The 20,940-nt window shown below is 42.1% G+C and overlaps 2 protein-coding genes across 3 annotated transcripts; both read right to left on the reverse strand.

Annotated features, from left to right (window-relative positions):
• Positions 1-6,307: 6,307 nt before the first annotated feature.
• On the reverse strand, positions 6,308-10,917 carry LOC125376749 (BPTI/Kunitz domain-containing protein 3-like). Its single transcript, XM_048388549.1, has 5 exons — positions 10,820-10,917; positions 9,995-10,140; positions 9,529-9,650; positions 8,479-8,554; positions 6,308-6,673 (listed from the first exon to the last, which is right to left on the reverse strand). The coding sequence occupies exons 1-5, from the start codon at positions 10,915-10,917 to the stop codon at positions 6,486-6,488; spliced, it is 630 nt and encodes a 209-aa protein (XP_048244506.1). The 3' UTR covers positions 6,308-6,485.
• Positions 10,918-14,061: 3,144 nt separating this feature from the next.
• LOC125376751 (aspartate and glycine-rich protein-like) lies at positions 14,062-16,860 on the reverse strand. 2 transcript variants are annotated; one of them, XM_048388552.1, is made up of 3 exons: positions 16,707-16,860; positions 14,905-15,331; positions 14,062-14,139 (listed from the first exon to the last, which is right to left on the reverse strand). In XM_048388552.1, the coding sequence occupies exon 2, from the start codon at positions 15,312-15,314 to the stop codon at positions 14,958-14,960; it is 357 nt and encodes a 118-aa protein (XP_048244509.1). In that variant the 5' UTR covers positions 15,315-15,331; positions 16,707-16,860; the 3' UTR covers positions 14,062-14,139; positions 14,905-14,957. The 2 variants fall into 2 exon arrangements, with proteins under 2 accessions (XP_048244509.1, XP_048244510.1); XM_048388553.1 differs by lacking the exon at positions 16,707-16,860 and adding an exon at positions 16,223-16,338.
• Between the last annotated feature and the right edge of the window lie 4,080 nt (positions 16,861-20,940).

The following is a 20,940-nucleotide window of genomic DNA, read 5'->3' on the forward strand; positions in this document are numbered from 1 at the left end:
AATGTAGACACTCACCACATTGCATGCAGGGCCGAAATGTCCACACTTACCACATGACATGCAGTGCCGAAATGTAGACACTCACCACATCGCATGCAGGGCCGAAATGTCCACACTCACCACATTGCATGCAGTGCCGAAATGTAGACACTCACCACATTGCATGCAGGGCCTAAATGTCGCCACTCGCCACATTGCATGCAGTGCCGAAATGTCCACACTCACCACATTACATGCAGAGCCGAAATGTAGACACTCACCACATTGCATGCAGTGCCTAAATGTAGACACTTACCACATTGCATGCAGGGCCGAAATGTAGACACTCACCACATTGCATGCAGGGCCGAAATGTCGCCACTCGCCACATTGCATGCAGTGCCGAAATGTCGACACTCACTACATTGCATGCAGGGACGAAATGTCGACACTCACCACATTGCATGTAGTGCCGAAATGTCGCCACTCACCACATTGCAAGCAGTGCCGAAATGTAGACACTCACCACATTGCATGCAGTGCCGAAATGTAGACAGTCACCACATTGCACGCAGAGCCGAAATCTAGACACTCACCACATTGCATGCAGGGCCGAAATGTAGACACTCACCACATTGCATGCAGTGCCGAAATGTAGACACTCGCCACATTGTATGCAGTGCCGAAATGTAGACACTCATCACATTGTATGCAGTGCCGAAATGACACTCACCACATTGCATGCAGTGCTGAAATGACACTCACCACATTGCATGCAGTGCCGAAATGTCGCCACTCGCCACATTGCATGCAGTGCCGAAATGTAGACACTCGCCACATTGCATGCAGTGCCGAAATGTAGACACTCACAACATTGCATGCAGGGACGAAATGTAGACACTCACCACATTGCATGCAGTGCCGAAATGTCGACACTCACCACATTGCATGCAGTGCCGAAATTTAGACACTCACCACATTGCATGCAGAGCCGAAATGTCGACACTCACCACATTGCATGCAGTGCCGAAATGTAGACACTCACAAAATTGCATGCAGGGCCGAAATGTAGACACTCGCCACATTGCATGCAGGCCCGAAATGTAGACACTCACCACATTGCATGCAGAGCCGAAATGTAAATACTCGCCACATTCAGTAAACCTAGAAAACACGAAAGTTGTCTTTAATAAAGTATGATCCTCACCTAAATGAATGGGTGTCATCATTTATCCATTTTGGTGCATGTTTTGCAAATAATTTATCTTGGTCAAAACTATTATAGTGTAACATTCCATCTGTTTTCCATCATGAAATCACTTTAGGATATAAACCTCTTCCGTATACACTATTTTCAAAAACAAATGGGGTATGGATGAAATTAAAGAAATAGAAGCTGAACACATACTTGATGTAGAAGATCCCTAGCAATCAAATTCTCACGCCGAATCATGTCGCACTTGGAGAATGTGGTAGATATCTATATTATATATTAGCGTTTAAACGTTGTATCAAATATTGGCGTGAAGTAATAACAAATTCAGATTCACAGTATCCATAAAAGTTATGAAAAGATATATCAGGCATAATGGAAAAAAAAACTGATCAAGTCAAAGATAAAGTCTCATCTTTAAAAATATGGATTTGGATATTTGAGAAAACCAGAGACTCGAGTCAAGAACAGTAAAGAAATATATCAGAATTTATTTATAGATTAAATACTACCCATCAACAGGAAGATCCGGAATAGAATAGGTCTTCAGCAACCCGTGCTTGCCGTGAAAGGCGACTATGCTTGTCTTAGGCGACTAACGGGATCGGGTGGTCAGGCTCATTGACTTGGTTGATGCATGTCATCGTATCCCAATTGCGTGGATCGTTGCTCATGATGTCAATCACTTGATTGTCTGGTCCAGACTCGATTATTTACAGATCACCGTCATATAGCTGGAATATTGCTGAGAGCCGCGTTAAACAAGAAACAAACAAACAAATATCAACAGGACTGGCATGCTCAGTTGTGTGGTAGTACTAATATGTTTCTTTATTCATCGTTCAAGAATCAATTTTCTGTTGAGCCTTGCAGTAAGAATAAGTAAATTCAGGTATGCTATTACACAGTTCCGCTGTAGCTCACATCAGTTATTTCTTGAAACAGGTAGATATGTACATGTACCTAGACAGCAAAGACTGTGCAAGGTATGAAATCAAGGCTATGTAGAGACGGAGTACCCTGTTTTGCTCATCTGTAATGTCTAACATGATCTCAGCCAATGAGTTCCAGAAATATTCTGTGTGTAGCAGGGCGTTGAGTCATCCCACTGATGACATCCGTACCTTGTTAGCTTGCTGACGGGGTTAACCTCTTTGGTCATGTGGACGAGGCGTCCGACTTCTGATCAGAAGGTCCGTGCTTCGAATCACATCACGGCACTCGGAAATTTTATGGCAGCTACATTGGCACCCAACGTGGGGCTGAGCACTTTCATATTAAATTTGAGCAAAATAAGTCTCAGTACCCTATCTATTCGGCCCGGGACGTGCATTCTGTTGACAGGGAAGTAAATTTAGCGGCCATAAAATGTCCGATTTCTGATCAGAAGTCGGACGCCTTGTCCACATGACCAAAGAGGTTAACCCCGTCAGCAAGCTGACAAGGTTAGGATGTCATCTGTGGGATGACTCCACGCCCTGCGACATGTCCATCCTGGAAACATTTACTTCAAATGAAAAAATTTCAAGACATTTTACTACCTTTATTTACCACGGAATGAATGTTTGAAAACTGTTATTATGATCTGAAAGTCTAGACAGTGTCATGATGTATGATCGGACTGAGCTGTGTACTGTACTATACAATGTACCGTGGGTCGATGGCCTCCTTCTGTACTGAATAAAGAATAAGTGAACTTTAAGTCTTGCATTTGCTTCAGTTTGTGACGGTGCCACAGGTGGGGCAGGATACGCTCACCTTTTCGCGACCACCTGGTATCATCACCTATTGATGGTGATTAATCGACGCTTCCTCATGATATGGTTGGAATTGTGCAATTTTGGTGGACATTTCTTATGAATACTAAAATGTTTGTTTGTTCTTCAGCGCATATATTTCTGTAAATAATATAATATGGATCAGAGAATCCAGAGCATCGATCGACGCAGTTTGGATACAATGATATGCAATCATCCAAGTCACTGAATCTGACTGCCCGATCAATTAGGCGATTTATATGACAATCACAGATTGTGAGGGACCTATATTCCTACCCGGAATGAGAAGAATGTAATCCATGTGTCAAACCTTAAGAAACAAAGTGAAGAATATATTTAACATAATAATGATATCTTTCAGTGCTGCCTCGAGGGGACCCGTGGTAGAATGTGTCCCCAGCACCCTACTGCTTGTCGTAAAAAGCGTCAAACTTGGGCAATCCGTTTGCCGTGGGTTGCGCCCCTCTATCGGTGGAAGAAGGTAGTCTGGCACTGGTTCCAAGAGGACGGTTCCTTTGCCCAACACACCACTTGGACCCTAACTTCACCTGGACGGGTGTTAGAATGGGCCCGGTTCTATCAATCGGTTGGTTGCGCCATGCCCTGAGCATGGTAAATTTCAATTTTGAATAAATGCTGATATTCATCATAGTAATTATGGGAAAACATCACATGTTTGAATATTTTAAAAATCTGCCTAGAGTCCTATGCCAGAAGGCGGTTCTCATTGGCCAATCAGGCTATAAATCAACCTCCAGGTTATGTTTGACTGCAGATTACTGTCAAGACAGAACAAGTCTGACTTTAATTCGGTTTGTCAAGTTTGCTTGAGTCAGACATCCCTGTATTACTCACCAGCCATCACTCAACCCTGGCGACACAGCACAAGTGTCAGAGCTTGAAAGACAGAAATGTCGGCGTTCATATTCACTTATTTCCTTGTAAATAAGAGGGGTAAGGGGATTTTAGCTTAAAATCAGCGTTTGTTTCAATGTCAATATCCATGGGTCTGTGCCTGACAGATCGATACAAGGATTTATATCTTGGCGAATCTGTGATTCGAATTCACAATCAGCAGATCATAGCACGGCGAAGGGATGCAACTCTCGACAGCGGATTATTGGCTTTATACCACAAGGCTTTGCCGAGAAATAATGTTATATACTTTTATGAAAATATTAGTTTTGGTTGTTTTGGGTTTGTTTTATGTTAAACGTAATATTCCAGCTATGTGAGGGCAGTCTGTAAATAATCGAGTCTGGACAAGACAATATAATGATTGACATCATGAACATCGATCTGCGCAATTGGGATATGATGACATGCATCAACAAAGTCACTGATCCTCACCACCCGATCCAGCATGGGTTTGTACAACTTGTTCAAGTCACACTATGGCTGAAATATTGCCGACGTGACGTGAATATTTAACTCACTCTTTCAGGGCTTACTTTCAGTATTATGCATTGAAGTGAGCAAATATGCGTCCTCCTTGTGTCGTATATAAGTAAATGTGTGAACATAGGCGGTAACGTCACCCTTTCTAGTACTCTTTCTAGTATATCTTTAGAGCTGAGTACGGTGCAGCATCGTTCCTCTTGTACACTTTATTATTACGTTACTCTAGAAGATAGAAATATATTAAAATAAAAACATATAAGGTATTTAGGTGAAGGTTGTTAGGCGTGCCGCTGCCCGGTCCCTTGGGCCACTGGTAGATGTGTGGTTGGAGACGATTGCCGATACATTATCGCCTGCATATACTATGTCACAACATCTTGGGTTGAAAGGAGCTGAGGCATCTAGAACCACTTTGGCAACTCTGATCATCGGACTCACAACCTTGAAGAGTGGCACCACATGACCAACCATCTAGCCAGGAAGAGCCACTCCAACATCTGCGAGGTGGTGCAGCTGTCCAGAGAGAGCAGTCCAACACCAAAGTCAGCATCCTTGGCATGGTCGGCAACCCCTCTGAACCTCCTCGTAAGCGTCGTTACCGCCAGATCGACGCCCACCCCGGGTCATTGAAGGAGGACCTGGTCAGCCACCATCTGTCTGACACTGACTATACAGTCCATTTATCGGAACTACTTCATCGTTACTGAACATTGATAGGAATATGTACATTTTAAAATTTAAAACATTTTAACTTAACATGCATAAATACGGTAATGGAACTGATTAGCGGTACTTCTTCTGTTCTCGTTTTATTTTCCTGGTACCGGGAGCGGTAAATGTTGTGTCAATGAACCGTGTCTGAGCCCTCACTGGTTCCGGGAACGCTACGAAGAGTTGTCCTCTTAAAAATCACATTTGGCGCTCCCAGACGGACACCGTTGTGTACATTATTCCAAAGTGTCGGCCAACACATACAGTTTGGACGTCGAGCCTCCGAACAGACAACATTCATTAACGTTGTTGTGTTTTTTCCATTTCAAACATATCACGCGTATGTACCTTCGCTGACGAACTGGAAGAGGACATAAATGTTCACCAGAAAGACGTTTCAAACTGCTCCAGCCATCACTCAACCTAGGTGACACGGCACAAATGACAGAAATGTCGGCGTTCGTAGAAGTTGGAAAGATTTCATATTCACTTTTTTTCCTTGCAAATAAGAGGGAGGAAGGGTTTTTTTTGGCTTGAGATCAGAGTTTGTTTCAATATGGGCCTGGGCCTGTCGGATCGATTCAAGGATTAATATCTTGGCGAATCTGTGATTTGAATTCACAATAGGCGGATCATAGCACGACGAAGGGATGCAACATTGAGAGCGGATTATTGCGCTTTATACCACAAGGCTTCATGGAGAACTAAAGTTATATAATTTTATGAAAAAATTAGTTTTGTTTGTTTGTCTGTTTATTTGTTTGTTTAACGCAATATTCCAGCAATGTGAGGACAGTCTGTTAATAATCGAATCTGAACAAGACAATACAGTGATTGACATCATGAACATCGATCTGCGCCGTTGGGATGTGATGGCATGCATCAACCAAGTAACTGAGCCTGACCACCCGATCCAGTTATGTTAGCCACCTCTTACGACCTGTATGGGTTGTTGAAGACCAATTGAAAACCGGATCTTCAATGGTGAAAATATTGTGATCAAAACAATGAATCTCAAAATAAATAATATATCTGTCCAACCTACAGCATATTTCACACAATACTGAGAAAACAAGATATTTATATCCTTTGGCCTTATGGAAAAGCTCGTAAACATTGACGTACTTAGAGGTGTTGGTGCCCAAAACACAAGATCATGATTCGAACATATTCAATAAGCACAGCGTATTGATCATGAGGCATTTAAAAAAAAGAAAAAACTATGCAAAATTAACACATTTTATTGTAAAACGATTGATGGACAATATTCAAGACAATACTCAAGTTATTTTTCAATTTTTGGCAATGATGCATGACGTGTGATCAACTTTATGTGGATACGACAATATGGCTCTGGTCTACATGGAATTCAAGTAAAGCATGGATTTACTACAGTTACAATGTTAAGGTCTGTTAAAGAAGGCGCCTCTCTTCCTACAGGTTCTCATACACGCCCTCTTGTTCCGGAAGTTGTTTTCGTTTCCCCCGCAGCCGCCATAGTGGAACTCCTCGCACCTTCGGGTGGCTTTGTTGTAGTAGAAACGGTGCACCAGCTCTGAACATGTCCCTGCGTCCTTGCTCAGTTCGCAAACTACAGGTGTATAAAAAGAGGAAATTTCTTGTGTCGAATGAAATATCATGTTTCTCTCATCGAGTGATGTGGGAAAGTAGATACTCTCCTTTCCCCCGTTACAAGATGAGAGAAACATAATATTTGACGAGACAATGGAATAACCTATGTCTTATATACTTATTGTGTAGTTGTCTACCGGATTATTTTTGTCATTGCAAATGTAAGACGTTGAAACATGTAAATTCACTCTATCTAACCAACAGCGGCGTTTCACCACCCCTTGTTATTGCGACTTCAAAAGTAGTTCTGAGTTTGCATTATTTATCGTACATTTGGATATGATCAAATACAAAATCAACTTCAACTAAAATTGTTCTTGAAACCTACGAGAAAGTTGTTGGAAGCGAAGGAATACACGCTGGTCGAGTTACAAAAATGGCGCTTTGCGAGACGAGTCTCCATTGACGAGTTAAATGAGAAATGTACAGTTAATAAGAAAACATTTTCAAGAGAATAACAAAGGGCAAGAAGCGATATTAACTCCATAAATGACCATCTCTTTATATTTTGCATTGTCGATGTGGAACTAACGTAAAAAAAGAAGTCAACAGTTTATGTACGGGCCAGACAGTTACAATATCGGGAGACACTTAGCGGGGAGATAACTCTTGTACGACAACAGCTACGTCAAAGTGTTATGTTTACTGCAGTGAAATATCAAGTGGTATGTTCACTGCAATACAAATATCATTTTTCTCAAATTTAGAAAAAACTCTTCCACACTAAAGTATACAATGAAACCAAACACGTGGTCATTCAAACACTAGTTATTGCAATACCTTTAATTTGTGAAGTGTGATTGGATGAGCATGATTGTACGCCGCTTTCGGCAATATCCCAACAATTGCACGGCGCATAACAGCAGAAGAGTTTCAAACATTTCTTTCATGCAGAGAACTCAACCATAGTGATTGAAATGTTTGTTTGTTGTTTAACGCCGCACTCAGCAATATTACAGCTATATAACGGCGGTCTGAAAATAATCGCAACCAGACAATTCAGTACTTGACATCATGAGCATTGGTCTACGCAGTTGGGATGCGATGACATGCATCAACCAAGTCAACGAGCCTGCCCATCCAAAATCGTTAGTCGCATGAGTTACTGAAGACCAATTCTAACTCGGATCGTCAAAGGGAATGGAATGACAAGCACGTACAAACAATGACAATACCAGCATGTAACAAACCCTACAAATCCTGCAAAATATATGTAACACAACAACGGTACGTTATGCCTTATGGTTAGGAAATTGTGCTTCGTACAGTTGTGAGATCAGATAAATGAAGTTTGAAAATTCAATAATATTCTTATCAATCTATCAATCCGGATATAACCGGTCCAAGCTCTGGAATCATGGGTAGAGAAAAAATATTCTTTTCAGGAATATAGGCGTGGTGTCCAGGCACATGATCAGGTTTTTTGCGGTGTTCAATGTGTTAGGGCAGGAGATGCTCACCCTCTTCGCCAACACCTGGTGTCATCACTGATTTCCAGTAGGCCATTCATATAATTTTCACAGCTATTTTGCCCATTACGCCAAATGGAATCTGTTTCGGAGGATAATCTAGAGTGGATATTCTCTTGCATTGGCAATATATATATTTCATTTAAATGGTTTTTAACGTCTCTATTGCATGACAGGGCCCTGTGTAGGCATTAAGATTTTAATAAGACGACAGTAACAGTGCAGATTTGTAAACGTATGTGATGAATAATACTATCGTTAAGCTACGATCATTTGGAGACGCTGTGCGACTTACCTCCCTGTTCTCTAACACAGCGGGGGAATCGGCCAAACAACACCTTACACACCTTGTCATCTGTACATTTCAATTGCTGAAACACATTATGGGTTACACATTAAACGATATGAAACCATTGCCTGAACGGACTCTGTGGTTCTTATTGATAACTGTCCCCGTCAAAATATAATAAACCCTCAATAGGAGTCACGTCAGGTGAGGTGGTGAATAATTGACTTGCATATGCTTGCGTTTGTGACGGGTGCTCCCTTTATGTAGCGAACACATGGTATATTGATTCATAAACACATCAGTATACTGTAGTCGGAATCGCAGAGCAGCAGAGATTTGGCATGGTTATGATCATGAAAAGGGTTTTGATGCTTTTAATAATTCCAAAACAATTTCGTTCGTTGACCTGGATTCTGAAATTTCAGAAATTTCAGTCGAAACAAAAGCCAACCCACAGAAGAACAAATATGCCTGCTCTATAGTACTTCCTTCTGATTAGATGCCATTGAAGTAGAGTCCACAAAGTGAAGCCTCTTTTATTAGTCTCCCTTCGGAACTGCCGTTTCAGTTTTCGAAATACAGAATACCGATAAGCTGTTCCGGATGCTTCTCTTGAAACGAGAATTCAAAATTTGCCAAGTCAGCTGGCTGATTAGAACGTTCACCTGGCGTGACCTCCTGCAGATGGGTTGTCACATTAAAATTATTGCACTTAGCGTCGTGTTGTATGACGCAACTGGGGATCGAACATCCGACTTTCCGCTTATGGAACCAAAAAAGACTTGGCATTAGTGTTACGTGTGGTATGAACGGCAGGGGTTCCCGATAATACCACAAATAACAATAACAATTAACAATCATAACTTAAGATCGAACTCTTTCAGTACAATACTTCATTCCAACAAAACAAACCCAGAGGACAACGTCAGTATGTGTGTCCCACCTTGCAAATGATTAAAAATGAAGTAAATAGAACGACATTCAGAGTAAGTGTGTCACCTTGATTCCAAAATTACGTTTCATTTTGCAAAAGAGAGAAGCTACCATTCTACTCACAGCACAGGTATATTCTGGTCGACGTGGACACGTACAGTCAGACGGGGCGTTGCCAAACCGACACCCCATCAGGCATCGGGAGGGTCGGAATACACGGCCAAAACCACGAAATGGGCCGGGATCTGCCAAAAGCCAATGGTTCTGAAGTCATTACTTATATACAGAAAGAACACATCACTACAAATGATCAAATCGAATGTTCGAAAACAATTAGTACCTCCTGGCACAATATAAAAAAGCAAATCAGTCGATTTCATCCGTAGTACAGGCTGATAAATAATATTACCAGACAGATTACATATTTGTATAGGAGAAACAGCGTTTGTAGGAGCTACTTCGCCGATGAAGGAGCAAGAAGTAGCTCTGAAACGTCGTACAAAGAAAAAGGGAGTTGCTATATGTGTCATATATTCATGTTCTTCCAACTTCTAAATGCCTATCAAAGTCTACATTTACTGTTATCTACCTTGCCAGTCCATGATCGGAATTGGGATGGGCGTGTCCACAGAAGATGGCATTGTCGTCATTGATGCATCGTCGCCAGACACTAGAGCAACGCTGACACACGTAAGAATGGTAAACGGTACTGTACCGTGTGATGTCATAGTGAATCTGAAAACAATTAAAAATTAGCAGATTAAATAGTCTTAAAATGTGTTGGATCGTTATGGGCCAATTGTGTTGAGGTGGGGTGAAATGGGGGTTTAATGTCGCGTTCAAAATTATTGCACTTATTGTGAGGTGCATGCACGCGTGTGTGTGGCTGCTTGTACTAGTCCGGAATAAATGCCGATTTTATAGTGCTAGCCTACTGAGATACCATGCCGCAGTTTAACATAAATACCCCACTCAGACACAGTATACTGACTCCGAGCTGGCCATTCCTTGTTTTAGTCCCTTAATGCCGAGCGCCAGGCAGGGTAATAACAAGTGCCATCTTTTAACGGCTTTTGGTACATATGTATGTACCTGTAAGAACAACAAAAGTAAAAAGGTAACGAAGGTGGAAACTTAACAAGGGACGGCAATAGTTAATTGACGCTAACAGGTGATTAGTAATCGATAAGTGGTATCCAACCCTTTACAGTTCTCTGCTTCATAGCATTTATTCACCCGATGAAGGAGTAAGTATAAACTCCCAAACGTTTTGTTCCTCATAATAAAGAGGTTGGCATCAATTAATTCTCTTCCTTATAAAAAATGTTTGTTCCTTGTATGTAATAATCATAACTCGTGCGACATTGACTTGAGAAGTAATAAATGCACAAAGAATGACAATTGTTATACTTACATCAGACCAGTGGTGTTAACGAATATTATATTCTTGTGTGGTAACGTTTCCTGATGACCGTCCACTCTCTTATTATATAGACACACATGTAATGTCATGCCTGACCTAGTTCTCATTTATCATACACAATATGTCATATTTTATCTCTTTAACTCCATGCAGAACCTGCTTTGGGACGTCACAAAAGACAGGATCAACACACACCCATGATTACCCATGATGCGTCACGCTCAATATGCATATTTTATGCATGTGAATTACTATTACCATTGCCAGGAGCATGTCGTGGTTTGCTGGTTGATCAACAAGTTGTTTGACTGTCATGCAATGCGCAGTATACATAAGTTTATGGATGCAGAAACACTTGTATCGTTATACATAAATATTATCTTTTTGTGTTTGTGAATCACGCCATGTGTATGGTTTTAGTACATGACAGTTAATAAGTAACATAATGATAAATATAATAATTAACATAAACCACGGTTCTTATAATGAGAGGGCACGAGTGACCATGCAGTAAAAGACGACACAATTCGTTGTGAAGGGTTGAGCCAAGGGGCTCTTCTGGCCTTATGTTCCTCGAGGGATGATACGCATGTTTTCCTGTATGTCGAGTACTATTTCAGCAGCACCTGCCTTTGGTGTCTTCATTCCACAACTTTTGACATGCAATCAAGCATGCTCTTTCTATGAATACAGCGTCATTCGGTTCTTGTTCAAAAGTTGTGTGATCAGGGTTACAACATTCAATGCCTCAGTACGGCCTTCAACACGTTTTACAACCAACACGTGGAGGAAATTTCCAAATATGATGCATGAGTGGCTATTGTGATGTTTTGTGCAATTCTATATTTTGGCGTGCACCATTACCGTGTGTGTTTTAGGTGAACAATTGACATGCCTTTGCGTGTGTTAGTGACGGGTGTTCCCCGTGGGGCAGCATACGTTCTCCTTCACGTATAATCACTATTTGATAGATTCATAAGCACATGTTAATGATATATTCGTACACGGCACTGCGATCTCTTTAGGCGGCAATGCTTGTCGTAAAAGGCGACTAACGGGATCGGGTGGTCAGGCTCGCTGACTTGGTTGATACATGTCATCGATCCCAATTGCGTAGATCGATGCTCATGATGTCAATCACTTGATTGTCTGGTCCAGATTTAATAATCCAGACCGCCGTCATATAGCTGGAATATTGCTGAGTGCGGCGTTAAACAACAAACAAACAAACAAATATGATTAAGAAAGGGTTGTGAGAAACATGATCATAAACTGCCCTTTTAAGGCGCTTCAACAGACCCGCTCCTACCGTCACTTCACTAATCCAGTTGCGCTTATAAGTGTAAAGATTGATGTAACAAAACAATATCACTATCAACTTTTGCCCTTGATCTCTATATAAAGCTCCATAACACTTCGTACCAGGAGAGATGGATTGTAGGGTCTAGCAAATGTACCAACAAATTCTTGTCGCAAAAGATCAACCCTAACTCTTTGAACAATCAAAGAAGGTCTTTTTGTTCCTGGAATCCTGGCAACGCACACAGATGAGTATATTATAATGACAATGGAAAAGGGAAAGCTTTGGTTATGGCAATAACAAATGTGACAACCATGTCATAGCGCTCACATTTATCGGATCGGCATTGTTGGCCACGATGTTAATAACAGAGAACACGGAAATGACAAGTGAGTGAGTGAGTGAGTGAGTGAGTGAGTGAGTGAGTGAGTGCGTGAGTGCGTGAGTGCGTGAGTGCGTGCGTGCGTGCGTGCGTGCGTGCGTCAGTCAGTCAGTCAGTCAGTCAGTCAGTCAGTGAGTGAGTGAGTGAGTGAGTGAGTGAGTGAGTGAGTGAGTGAGTGAGTGAGTATAGTTTAACGCCGCTTTGAACAGACTTCCAGTTGTACTACGACGTATCAGCTTATTGTGGGAGGAAAGCCACGAGGTGACGCGGGTCTCAGACCTTTACCACTTCGGTGAAAGCCACGAGCACGGGTATGGTGATGAAAAACCTAGAAACATAATCTGGACGAACCGGGATTCGAACCCACAGTCATAGGTTTATGGTGTGTCCAAGGGATGCAAATCTGCACAGCGAATTGCGGCGCCTTGGACGACGGGGCCACCCCTGCCCCCTCTTGAAAATAGATTTCACACTCTTTTTAGCTAAATTTACTTATTTGTATCCTAATACACAACAACATGAATGTACAAATCCATTTCTAAATGAGATTATAATCTGTTGCTATCATGCGCTTTACGGTATGAAATATGCATGCCTCTTTACGAAATAAACTGATTGACCTGATAGCAAGTGGCCACAATCCTTTGAAAGTTATCATGTGTGACAACATTTGATACTGGGAACCTTAAATCTACAAAAGTGGAGAGTGAGTGAGCTGGGCTTAATGCAGTTACATCACGCCCTGTCAGCTTCCGTGTAATGTGGGGGGAAAGCCCTGTTGTGGCTTATTCTTCCATGAATCCCCAACAATTGAAAGAATTCTCAAATGTCCAAGGTGGACATGCCCGATTACTATTACAGATAGACGTGTATTTAATGTATCAGGTTGTGTTTGAATTGCGTAAGTGAGTGAATGGATTTAACGCCGCTTTGAACAGTATGCCGTTTATATAACGGTATAAGTGATACAGGCCTCAGACGTTTTAAATTACCACTTTGATGAAACCCATGAGTATTGGTATGGTACTGACAAACCTTAGACGACCTGGCCAACCGTTCCCCCACAAAGGGGGAGAAATGATGTCAATAGTATTGATTTAGACCTGCGGTTATAATACCACTGGACATCTAAAGCTGATAACTGACCAGTATGATGTCTAGCCAAGGCATTTCCTCTCCTATTGGTTTTTTGATAGGACACTGTGTTGCGCGTGGCAGCTGATTTCAATACGAGTGTTACGGTTTTAAACTTTCACTTTCGTCGAGAGCCCCGATCTAAATAATTTACTCCACAAACAATTGTTTGTGTTTTTCCAACTTAACCGATGCTAGAAAATCTCTCAGAATCCACGAACCTTCAACTCTCCTTGTCCTTTTTGTTTTGTTTGTTTGTTGTTTAACGCCGATCTCAGCTATCCTTATCTGACAAAATGATGAAGATATCGCCATAATAATTTCTCCGAATATCAGTTAATGGCCGGACCTATCGTCAAACATCTATTAAGCGTCATAGCTCTCAATAATTAACAACAAAAGCATTGTCGACAAAGATTGAAAGATAGGGAAAAGTATTTATTCAAGATTGCAGGACATTCATTCTTGATTACGTTCGATGGGAAACTGCTTCACCTGAAAGTAAAAGCATACGTTTATATAATTTGTACGTTATCCGCCCGTACATCATCAGAACGTATCTGAGGACCACACTGGATGTGTGGTGGTATAATGGTTAGATTTCTAACCCCAATATAAAACTGATATTCTCGTCTTGGTACACCGTTAAGCCTTCATTCTATCGACCACCGGTAAAACAGACTCGATTACTCACAAGCCACCGTGATAGGGCTGCATATTTGCTTATTACATGATTTAATGAACCATTTAATGGGGGAGGGGGAGGGGGAAGGGGAGGGGAGAATTATCCCATAATATGTTTCAAAATTGTATTATGCTTCAGACTGTTGACAAAAAAAACATTGTTACAAGATGTTTGGGTTTTTAACAAAAAAGGTTCTTTAGCCTCAATTTTCATTGAGGACTGGTCAGTCCGTTATGTTTGCAACATCCCCAACAGGTATAGGAGTTGAGATAATGGATAATGGATACTGATTGCATAATGGTACATGCTCTGACCACTTTGTGCCATCGCATGTACCAGTACAATTTAGCCTTTCGAACCGACATGATGAGAATCAATGTTGCCCATATACCCTCTGGCGTGAATTGTGCATGTGTTCAATGCATCCATGCTTATTTAAATATAAATTGCTGCTTTGCCGGCATGTCATTTCAAAGGTAAGAAATATAAATTCAACAATTTTATGGAAAAGGTTCGTCGCGTTTATTTACAAAAAACAGTTAACTCAAAGTGTATGTCACATTCATATAACTTACATTTAGAAAGATGCGCTGGAAGAGTATTTGTTCGACCTCAGTTAACGTTGCCGTTACGAGTCGTCATTGCCATTGCCGTTACCGTTGTCTTTACCGTTGTCGTTGCCATTGCCGTTACCGTTCGGGTCATCAGCTTTGCCACCATTGTTCCCTTCGTTACATTCTCCATTGCCGTTCTCACCGTTGCCATTGCCGTTGCCGTTCTCACCGTTGCCATTGCCGTTGCCGTTCTCACCGTTGCCATTGCCGTTGCCGTTCTTACCGTTGCCATTGCCGTTGCCGTTCTCACCGTTGCCATTGCCATTGCCGTTGCCGTTCTCCCCTTTGCGTCTGCACCTCCTTTTACGAGGAGCGCTTAGGGCGACAGCGCAAACACATGCCAAGACAAGGAGAAATACGGCGAACTTCATGTCTGCTGTTCAAATAGCTGTGAAGTAAGAAAGACTCTTCAATATCATTCATGTGCTGATAAAATCTTGTCAAGACTTGCCATCAAACCCCAAGTACGTCTCATTGCCGTGATTTAATTGACAAACAAGTGACAAACAACATGAACGACTCATATTTAAGACATCGTTTACATTTAATCACGTATAATTAGATTCCTTCATCCTGCATGCTAGTTTATGGCAGTAAGTGAGACTATGGCTTTTCGCCGCTTTTAGAAATATTCCAGCAATATCAATTCGGGGGACACCAGAAATAGGCTTCACATATTGTACCTATGTGGGGAATCAAACGCAGGCCTTCGGCGTGACGAACGTACGCTTTAACCACAAGACAACCCCACCGCCACTTATAACAGTAAACACAGACACCACTATTTGAAGTATCCCCGTATTCGCATCTCTCAGACACGAGTTCCAAAACACGGACCTGACAAATTCATAGATATCGACAATCTGGAATCATTGCATTGACTTCTTTTTTCTTGCTATGCGACATTTCGTTACTTTGCATGGGAAGACTAATTAAAGAAATTGAAATCCATAATGATATAAGTCAGCCTCACTGAGGTGTCGCGTTCAAGCTTATTGCACTTATAAAGCGATGTGCATGCACGTGTGCGTGTGTGGAAGGGTGTCGTGTGCTTGTGATAATCCGGACTAATGCTGGTGTCATAGTTCTAGCCCACTGAGACACCATACTGCATTTTCAGATTGACAACCCAACTCAGTCACAGTATACTGACTCCGAGTTGACCACTGTCATTTTGTCCCCTGAATGACGAGGGCCAGGCAGGTTAACTACAACTACCATCTTTTAACAAGTACCATCTTTCATGGGTAAGACCCGCTCAAGGGATCGAACTACCGACCTTCCGATCTCCCACCGGACGCTCCATCCACTAGACCAAGGAGGATGCCAACTGTCAATGCAGACAAGATTGGCTTATAGATAATTCGCAATTCGCTGTACTGAGCGAAGTCCCTTGGGCACATCAGAAACCTATGATTGTGGTTTTGAATACTATGTTTCTTGGTTTGTCAGCACCATACCCATGCTCTTCGGTTTCACCAAAGTGCTAAACATCTGAGACGTGCATCACTTTCCTACCACACTAAGACATGCGTTAAACCTAACTCACTCATTCGCTCTCTTATCATCGCCAACTAACAGTGAGGGCAGCACGTGTTCGGCTGAGCATGTCCTGTTCAACTGACAACACTGTCAGTGCGTATGGTTAGCATAAAAAAGCAAGACTTACTAATGCTTTACTAAGATTTGCTAATGCTCAACTAAGATTTATTAATGGTTTACGAAGATATACTAATGGTTGAACATGTTAAAACTGTACTTACAATTTCACGACAGATCAGATCGGACACAGTTGCGGGAGAAGTGCGGGATGCAAGGATGTCGAAACGCCTCCCTTTATACCTTTTCTTGGTTTTCCACGTGACTGGTTATGATGTATGGCGAGGTAGTTTTCCACAAATGGTTTTGACTTTGTCCATCTGTCATCTTCTAAAATAGGCCTCTCGTGCCCTAGATAATTTCTGACAACCGGCAGGTTTCACCCTGTTGTATTGTTTTTATCCACAAAGACGAGTACGACAGGGCACGTAGACACTTGCCACATTGCATGCAGGGCCGAAATGTCGACACTCACCACATTACATGCAGGGCCAAAATGTCGACACTCACCACATTGCATACAGAGCCGAACTGTCGCCACTCGCCACATTGCATGCAGGGCCGAAATGTCGCCACTCGCCACATTGCATGCAGGGCCGAAATGTCCACAGTCACCACATTACATGCAGGGCCAAAATGTCGACACTCACAACATTGCATGCAGAGCCGAAATGTCGACACTCACCACATTACATGCAGGGCCGAAATGTCGCCACTCGCCACATTGCATGCAGGGCCGAAATGTCGACACTCACCACATTACATGCAGAGCCGAAATGTCGCCGCTCGCCACATTGCATGCAGGGCCGAAAAGTCGACAGTCACCACATTATATGCAGGGCCGAAATGTCGACACTCAAGACATTGCATGCAGTGCCGAAATGTCGACACTCAAGACATTGGATGCAGTGCCGAAATGTAGACACTCACCACATTGGATGCAGTGCCGAAATGTAGACGCTTACCACATTACATGCAGAGCCGAAATGTAGACACTCACCACATTGCATGCAGGCCCGAAATGTAGACACTCACCACATTGGATGCAGAGCCGAAATGTAGACGCTTACCACATTGCATGCAGAGCCGAAATGTAGACGCTCACCACATTGCGTGCAGGGCCGAAATGTAGACGCTCACCACATTGCATGCAGGGCCGAAATGTAGACGCTCACCACATTGCATGCAGGGCCGAAATGTAGACGCTTACAACATTGCATGCAGTATACATAATTTTATGGATGCAGAAACACTTGTATCGTGAAACATAAATAGTATCTGTTTGTGTTTGTGAATCACGCCACAAACAAGAGATCCGTGTTTTATAATGTTGGAGAACATATGCGACATAACGATACCATTAATCTTGTATATGATGTGCTATTGTTTTGTTAGAACAGTGACACATACATTTAACATTTAAAGCTAGGTGAGGAGAAATGTGGTTACACGTCGCGTTTAATATCGTTGCAATTTCATGGCGTCATGCATGCCTGTGTGTATGTGTGTGTGTGTGTGTGTGTGTGTGTGTGTGTGTGTGTGTGTGTGTGTGTGTGTGTGTGTGTGTGTGTGTGTGTGTGTGTGTGTGTGTGTGTGTGTGTCTGTGTGTCTGTGTGTCTGTGTGTCTGTGTGTGTGTGATCAATATAATAATTAACATAAACCACGGTACTTATAATGAGAGGGCACGAGTGACCATGCAGTAAAAGACGACGCAATTCGCTGTGAAGGGTTGAGCCAAGGGGCTCTACTGGCCTTATGTTCCTCGAGGGATGATACGTATGTTTTCCTGTATGTCGAGTACTATTTCAGCAGCACCTGCCTTTGGTGTCTTCATTCCACAACTTTTGACATGCAATCAAGCATGCTCTTTCTATGAATACAGCGTCATTCGGTTCTTGTTCAAAAGTTGTTTGATCAGGGTTACAACATTCAATGCCTCAGTACGGCCTTCAACACGTTTGACGACCAACATGTGGAGGAAATTTCCAAATATGATGCATGAGTGGCTATTGTGATGTTTGGTGCAATTCTATATTTTGGCGTGCACCATTACCGTGTGTGTTTTAGGTGAACAATTGACATGCCTTTGCGTGTGTTAGTGACGGGTGTTCCCAGTGGGGCAGCATACGTTCTCCTTCACGTATAATCACTATTTGATAGATTCATAAGCACATGTTAATGATATATTCGTACACGGCACTGCGATCTCTTTAGGCGGCAATGCTTGTCGTAAAAGGCGACTAACGGGATCGGGTGGTCAGGCTCGCTGACTTGGTTGATATATGTCATCGATACCAATTGCGTAGATCGATGCTCATGATGTTAATCACTTGATTGTCTGGTCCAGATTCGATTATTTTACAGACCGCCGTCATATAGCTGGAATATTGCTGAGTGCGGCGTTAAACACCAAACAAACAATCAAATATGATTAAGAAAGGGTTGTGAGAAACATGATCATAAACTGCCCTTTTAAGGCGCTTCAACAGACCCGCTCCTACCGTCACTCCACTAATCCAGTTGCGCTTATAAGTGTAAAGATTGATGTAACAAAACAATATCATCATCAACTTTTGCCCTGGATCTCTATATAAGGCTCCATAACACTCCGTACCAGGAGAGATGGATTGTAGGGTCTAGCAAATGTACCAACAAGTTCTTGTCGCAAAAGATTAACCCTAACTCTTAGAACAATCAAAGAAGGTCTTTTTGTTCCTGGAATCCTGGCAACGCACACAGATGATTATAATATAGTCTATCGTTAAGCTACGATCATTTGGAGGCGCTGTGCGACTTACCTGCCTGATCTGTAACACAGCGGGGGAATCGGCCAAACAACACCTTACACACCTGGTCATCTGTACATTTCAATTGCTGAAACACATTATGGGTTACACATTAAACGATAGGAAACAATTGCCTGAACGGACTCTGTGGTTTTAATTGATAACTGTCCCCGTCAAAATATAATAAACCCTCAATAGGAGTCACGTCAGATGAGGTGGTGAATAATTGACTTGCATATGCATGCGTTTGTGACGGGTGCTCCCTTTATGTAGCGAACACATGGTATGTTGATTCATAAACACATCAGTATACTGTAATCGGAATTGCAGAGCAGCAGAGATTTGGCATGGTTATGAAAAGGGTTTTGATGATTTTAATAATTCCAAAACAATTTCGTTTGTTGAACTGGATTCTGAAATTTCAGAAATTTCAGTCGAAACAAAAGCCAACCCACAGAAGAACAAACATGCCCTTTCTATAGTATTTACTTCTGATTAGATGCCATTGAAGTAGAGTCCACAAAGTGAAGCCTCTTTTATGAGCCTCCCTTCGGAACTGCCGTTTAAGTTTTCGAAATAAAGAATACCGATAAGTTGTTCCGAATGCTTTCCTTGAAAAGAGAATTCAAAAACTACCAAGTCAGCTGGCTGATTAGAACGTTCACCTGGCGTGACGTCCTGCAGAGAATTATTGCACTTAGCGTCGTGTGGTATGACGCAACTGGGGATCGAACCACCGACTTTCCGCTTATGGAACCAAAAAAGACTTGGCATTATATCGACCTCATTCAGTACAATACTTCATTCCAAAAAAACAAATCAAGAGGACAACGTCAGTACTTGTGTCCCACCTTGCAAATGATTAAAAATGAAGTAATTAGAACGACATTCAGAGTCACCTTGATTCTAAAATTACATTTCAATTTGCTAAAGAGAGAAGCTACCATTCTACTCACAGCACAGGTGTATTCTGGTCGACGTGGACACGTACATCACACTGCAAACACGAAAACGTCGTTTTTTTCCGTATATGGTCATTGGACGGAAAAACGACGTTATTTGGACGTTTTCAAACCATCGTTTTTCCGTCCAAATAACGTCGTTATTTGACATCGGAATTTACTGGGAGAGAACGATAGCGTTAAGCTCCTCCCTTTCTTGATTGACATTGTCAATCAAGCAACAGCGTCTGCCGGTATTTCTACTTCTCAGATTTCATTGGTCAGTCCCCGCGTGTTAGATTACAGGCCCGCGTTTGACGCTGCACTCGAAGCGCTTGGCGGAAGTACTGAAATCAATCGTTCTGCGCATGCGGATTACTTAATGCCTTGACCAAATTTTCCGTTCTGTGCATGCGCGATTTCGCGTATTGTTTCCTAGATTTAATGTCACCACTATTTGACAATGGTTCATAAACACAGTCACGTGAAGGTTCGGAATCGTAACGAGTAACTCCATTTAAATTGAAGAGGATCCCCGGTGATATGGGAGATTCCAAGATGAAACTATTCTATGGCTATCTAGCCTGCCACCCAAACCGATCTAAACGGGACCCGATAGCTTATTGTATGCTATATAGTCATATGGAAGTGGACAAGAACTATACATTGT

The sequence above is a fragment of the Haliotis rufescens genome, unplaced genomic scaffold (assembly GCF_023055435.1).
Source record: "Haliotis rufescens isolate VD_foot unplaced genomic scaffold, xgHalRufe1.0.p SCAF_73, whole genome shotgun sequence".
NCBI classification, from domain to species: domain Eukaryota; kingdom Metazoa; phylum Mollusca; class Gastropoda; order Lepetellida; family Haliotidae; genus Haliotis; species Haliotis rufescens.

Excerpts from the sequence above, each read along its gene's own strand:
- LOC125376749 (XM_048388549.1), bottom strand. The coding sequence starts at position 10,917 with ATGACATTACATGTGTGTCTATATAATAAGAGAGTGGACGGTCATCAG. Across the intron at positions 10,141-10,819 it reads GTTAACACCACTGGTCTGAT|ATTCACTATGACATCACACG; the intron begins GTAAGTATAACA and ends AATTGTTTTCAG. Across the intron at positions 8,555-9,528 it reads GACCAGAATATACCTGTGCT|CAATTGAAATGTACAGATGA; the intron begins GTGAGTAGAATG and ends AATGTGTTTCAG.
- LOC125376751 (XM_048388552.1), bottom strand. The coding sequence starts at position 15,314 with ATGAAGTTCGCCGTATTTCTCCTTGTCTTGGCATGTGTTTGCGCTGTC.